Here is a 6,000-nt window from a genome sequence, read left to right on the forward strand (position 1 = left end):
TTAAATGTCTGACTTTTAAAAAGTCACCAGGATGTGATAACAGAAAACAAAACATGATACAAACAGTATCTAAACAACAATAACCTCTTCAAAGGTTGTACAAATATTACAATATTCAAACAAAATAACATTTTTTTAATATATAAAAACCGGCTTTCCAGCTCCTCTTTTATTGCAGGTGACCAGGGTTAGTTGACACTTTCACACCTATCTCATTATAAGGGGGTTCTAACTCCCAGCCCTGCCATATCTAGCACAAACTTAAATGTAACTAAAAATACACAATTTCCATGTCACAGCTCTTTATAATGATATTTTGTGTAGGTGGAAGCTTCATATTATTTTTCCAGTAATACTAGGTGGTTATTTGAATAAGAGCAGCCTACCAAAACTGGGACATCTTTAAAATATATATAGTAATTAACATTAAGAAAAAAAGTATATGCAATAAAACTGCAGATAATATTAGCATAAGACAATTAGTAGATACCAAAGAGAAGTAATATGATTTTGATATAATAAGGTATTGAGTATGTTCCACATGGTTAAATCAGCCAACTACTCCTACACAACCCTCCTACTTGAATCACTAACTTGCTATAATTAATTGGGTGAATGTCATTATAAAATACTTTAAGCCATTATGCCAATCTCATGTTCTTTTTTTTCTAGCAGTCATTGGATGTGAAATTATCCAACAAAAATAAACAAGGAAACACCTCATCTCTGTGCAAACTGAAGTTTTGAACAACTTTTGTATCACACAACCTGTTCAGTTTCACTAGGTAGTATTTAAAACTTACTGTAGAATGGAATACTTACATGGCTTCAGTTTCTTGGAAACACATTTTTAAGTTGCTGTTAGTCACTGTTAAGGACTGCTTTCTTTTTACAGATGTAGCCATGAATTCATTACAGTCCCATTAATCCAAACAAGCATTTCACCATTGCAAGCCATGCACAAGACCCATATATGATGTATTACTGAAACAACTGCCAGTGAGACACTGGAGGTGTGTCTTAGTCTGGGGGTAGCATTATTGCTAGTCATTTCCTTCTAACTGTTACTGATTTGTTCTATTACTGTATGCTCACCCTTGCAATAGTATAACTGTCATATATTTCCTGAGTTTCCAAAGAGATAGAGTCTGTTTTGAAAGACATAGGTTTGTACCTGACCAGCTACCCAGACAGTCGGCTGCTGTAGGGACTTTTTGCAACACAGTATAGTTGATTTTTTTCTACAGGCATTGCGGCCTTTTAAATCTGCAGTTCCCAACAATCATGTTAAATTTTAAATGACTGAAGATGCAAAGTCAGGAGCTTTGTGGCTTTAAGTGGGAGCATATGATAGATATTGACCAAAATATGGTCCTGGAAACAGTAAAACATTCATACTTTTACAATACACATGTTTCTTCTCATTTATACATATTTGTTTAACCTGCATGAAATCCACGACCGATAAACTGTTATATTGCTTACTTATTATCATTATCATTGTCATTATATTCTTTAGTCGTTAACTATTACCAGTAAAGACTGAAAATTAGCATTATCCCTTCTAGTGGAAGATTACCAAACATATGGCAATAACAAAACACTTGTTCCACATGTATAGCTACGGTAACTTCATTAATGGAAGCACCCTAATCTAATTACAGCAACACACTTGATCAACAGCATGCAAAATACATAATGAACTCACGGCTCTATCGCCTTTAGAATAACAATCATAATAATAATCACAATAACAGGTAGTTCAATATTACAGTGAGGGTCTAACCCTCACAAATACTATTGTTTTTCAGTTTGTGTATTTGTTATGATAATATTCTAGAACTACTTAATAATAACCGATGGTGCTCTTAAATTCAATATGTATTGTTGATGGAAAAGTTATATATTTTAGTTATATATTTTAGTTATATATTTTCTGTAATTCAACATGAAAAGAGTGTGTACAATAATGTATTGTAGCGGATTATGGCGGTGGAGGAAAGAATGAGGAGTCAGCGTATAAAACAAACGGGCACTTCTATTTACAATACACACAGGTCAGGAACCGTAGACACACTACAACCCCAACCAGGCCACCACTCTCTTATATACAGCTCAGATGGACCTGGTTGGGGACAATTAGACATAAAATCACAAAAAAAGTAATATGTTTATGGAAATGAGCACAGAAAACTCACCAAACAGATGCAGTCATACACAACCAATGAGAACTAACACACTCAGTCCACAGTCCAGGGGCCACACCTGCTGCAGCTGCTGTCTCTGACTGCGCAGCGCTGAACGGTCCTGCTGCCTCCCCATTAAAATATTTATAAATGGTTTGGATGAGCTGAGCTGTAACATTTTGTTTTCAGAGGTGACCTGTGCACATGTATGAGGTTTGGAGAAATAAGGCAGTAACTCCTAATATAATATTAATAAAAACTATAATATTTTTAAATCTGATCATGTCTACAATATATAGAACTTTAACTAACTAGACGAGGAAAAATTGAAGGATCAAAGGGATCTAAAAATGCAAGTGGAATTTTTGTTTTCTTCAAGGTTTTTTTCCTTCCAGTAAACATCAAAGACACTATTAGGAGGTTGAGATAAGGGATTTGGGTGTGGAATGTTTCCTTCCAGTTCAGATAATCCAGAAGGGGTTTTTACAAGAGATCTGTAAAGTATTTTAGACACATTGGATAAACATATTGCAATCACTGAAGGCAATTCCCACCCCTGTTAGACTTGGCTTCTTTCTTACTGCTTTCTGAGTTAGTTGAAAGGGAGTGGACATAAGCTGTTCTGTTTGTTAACTTCTTATACAGTATATATGTATAAAAGGGTAAATTAGTAACACCCATTGAGTCAAAAACCAAAATATTTCATTCAAGGGGCCACTGCATTCTTAAAATCCTTATTTCTTGGCTTGTAACATTTGTGTTTTATTTTCTCTTTTCAGAAAAAAAGGCCATTTGAATTTCCAGTGCTTTATGGATGGATATAATGGTTTATAGGAGGATACACATTATGTGACTGCTACAATAAGTATTTAAATTGTTTTTGAAGAGTACAAGGAAATTCCATATTATTACTGCTTTTAATTCTTCCAGAACTACTAACAAAATCATTACAATATTGTTGTAAAATATCAGTTACAAAGTCTGTCAGGTCTGGATTTTATTTTCTCTTTCATTATTGCAATGTTATAACACAAATTGTAACACTAAGAAAGCTGATTTCAGCAAAAACACCTTGCCTATCCACTAACTTTGTATCACACTGTTTTTAGATGTTTAGCTATTGAATTATATGGACATTTTCATGTAATTCCATGTACTGACCAAGTCATCTTTTTGGAGGACACTTTAAGGCATAAAAGGAGGCTCAGTGAGGTGTGACAGGGAAGCCAATGTTTAAAGCAGGCCGACAGGAAAAAGAGAAACACAAAGGGCCTCATTCACTAAACGGCGGTGAATGACAAGAATTACCGTGTAGCAGGGAGAAGCCACACCGCATGCAGAAATGAAGCAGTAGTTGCTTTATTCACTAAGCTGATTATATGCATGTGGCGGAGTGTCCCGCCCCTATTTATTATTATTTGTATTTTTGTTTGCGGTGCAGTTAAAAGCGCCGCGTCTTTTATTATTTATATTTAAAAACCCCATGAGGATGCATGACTGATCAGCTACTGATTATGTAACTAGCTGACAGTCATGCATCCTTACCAAACGCGTGCAGACTGTGGCCGAACTAGTTAACCCCTCGGCCAGAGTATAAGAACCGGCAGCTGTCCATGCTGCGGGGTTGGTTGTTGAGTATAGAGAGGAGAGTACGGGAGAGCGGAGAGAAAGAGCTAGGAAAAAGAACAATTGCTATATTTAAAAATATACTTGTTTCTGTTTGTTTGGCCATCGCGCCTTTTTGTTTTGTGTTTTGTTATTGTTTAAATCTTTTGTTTTTGGTTTGTTAATAAATCCACGCTGAGTGCCATTGCATTCAGCTTCACCCGCCCATCCACTGTTTTGGTTTCAGTTACTTCCTGGTCCGTGACGTCACCACACCTCACCTCTGCGAGCCATCCTGTCACATATGGTGTCCTGCATGGGACAAACAACGCCTCCAGGAGCCAGACCAGGAAAAGGACTTTTTTGTTTGTTTTTTTTTCAAAAAGTGTTTTTTTGTGTTTTGGGAAAAAAATAATATAAATAAAATGGAAGGCTGGAGAAACGGCTGCAGGGAACTGGAGGACCTCCTCGGTGGTCTGGAAGACCAAGGCTGGTGCCTTGCTTGCGGGGTGTACGGGCATACCGTAGCAATCTGCCCCTTCCAGGATGAGGAGGAGAAACCGGCCCAGGAGAGGAAGGCAGGGAGAAGGAGCAGGAAGAGAAGGGGGAGAGGTAAGCTGCAGCAGCAACAGCAACTGCAGCAACAGCAGGAGGAGGTTGGGGATGATGGCTGGGAGGTTTGTGTTATTAACCTCGTGGCGGAGTTATGCCCTGGCTGTGGGGCATATGGGCACACGTTGGCCATATGCCCCACGCAATACGAAGAGGGGGAGCACGAGCATCCAGCGCCCAGAAGGGGGGAGCGCGAGCATCCAGCGCCCAGAAGGGGGGAGCGCGAGCATCCAGTGCCCAGAAGGGGGGAGCCCATGCATCCAGCGCCCAGAAGGGGGGAGCCCGTGCATCCAGCGCCCAGAAGGGGGGAGCCCATAGGTTCAGAACCTAGGCCTCCAGGAGCAGAGCAGCGGGAGCTGCCTCTGCCTCCGTCACCTCCACCGCTTCCACCACCAGGAGTAGAGCAGCGGGAGCTGCCTCTGTCTCCGCCACCTCCACCGCTTCCACCACCAGGAGCAGGGCAGCGGGAGCTGCCTCTGCCTCCGCCACCTCCACCACCAGGAGCAGAACAGCAGGAGCTGCCTCTGCCTCCGCCACCTCCAACACCAGGAGCAGAGCAGCAGGAGCTGCCTCTGTCTCCACCACCGCTAGGGGCAGAGCAGCAGGAACTGCCTCTGCCTCTGCCACCTCCACCGCCAGGAGCAGAGCAGCAGGAGCTGCCTCTACCTCCTCCACCAGCAGAGGGTGAATGCCTGCTGGTTCCGCCTCAACCGCCGTGGGAGGACTGCTTGCCCCTCCCACCTCCACCAGCAGAGGGTGAATTCCTGCTGGTTCTGCCTCAACCGCCGTGGGAGGATTGCTTGCCCCTCCCACCTCTACCAGCAGAGGGTGAATGCCTGCTTGTTCTTACTCAACCGCCGTGGGAGGATTGCTTGCCCCTCCCACCTCCACCAGCAGAGGGTGAATGCCTGCTGGTTCCGCCTCAGCCGCCGTGGGAGGACTGCTTGCCCCTCCCACTTCCACCAGCAGAGGGTGAATACCTGCTGGTTCCACCTCCACCGTCATGGGAAGGACTGCTCCTGCCCTGCCTCGCACCGCCCAAGGATGCCTGCCTTGCTTCGCCCAAGGATGCCTGCCTCGCTTCGCCCAAGGATGCCTGCCTCGCTTCGCCCAAGGATGCCTGTCTCGCATCGCCTGGGGCTGCCTGTTGCTCTGCATCGCCTGGGGCTGCCTGTTACTCCGCATCGCCTGGTGCTGCCTGTTGCTCCGCATCGACTGGAGAGCCACCAGTTACAGGGTACGAGGGAGAAGTGGAGCTCCCGCTGCTGCCTCCATGGCCAGGGGCTCCCCTCCTGAGTTCGCCTCCCGAGGGTCCGCTGTTGCTGTTGCTGCTGTCGCCTCCCTAGGGTCCGCTGCTGCTGCCATCGCCTCCCGAGGGTCCGCTGCTGCTGCCGTCGCCTCCCGAGGGTCCGCTGCTGCTGCCGTCACCTCCCGAGGGTCCGCTGCTACTGCCGTCGCCTCCCGAGGGTCCGCTGCTGCTGCCATCGCCTCCCGAGGGTCCGCTGCTGCTGCCGTCGCCTGCCGAGGGTCCGCAGCTGCTGCTGTCGCCTCCCGAGGGTCCTGTTTTGCCTGGGGTCGCTACCAGTCCTGCCATGCG

The 6,000-nt window shown here is 44.6% G+C and overlaps 1 protein-coding gene across 1 annotated transcript in view; it reads right to left on the minus strand.

Annotated features, from left to right (window-relative positions):
• Positions 1 to 978, minus strand: part of LOC117420826 (SH3 domain-binding protein 2-like) — a 42,315-nt gene extending 41,337 nt beyond the window's left edge. The window contains exon 1 of the mRNA XM_034034497.2: positions 823 to 978. Within this exon, the coding sequence (XP_033890388.2) occupies positions 823 to 905 (83 nt within the window). The 5' untranslated portion in view covers positions 906 to 978. The remainder of the gene's footprint in view (positions 1 to 822) is intronic.
• Positions 979 to 6,000: the final 5,022 nt, after the last annotated feature.

The sequence above is a fragment of the Acipenser ruthenus genome, chromosome 1, assembly GCF_902713425.1.
Source record: "Acipenser ruthenus chromosome 1, fAciRut3.2 maternal haplotype, whole genome shotgun sequence".
Taxonomy (NCBI): domain Eukaryota; kingdom Metazoa; phylum Chordata; class Actinopteri; order Acipenseriformes; family Acipenseridae; genus Acipenser; species Acipenser ruthenus.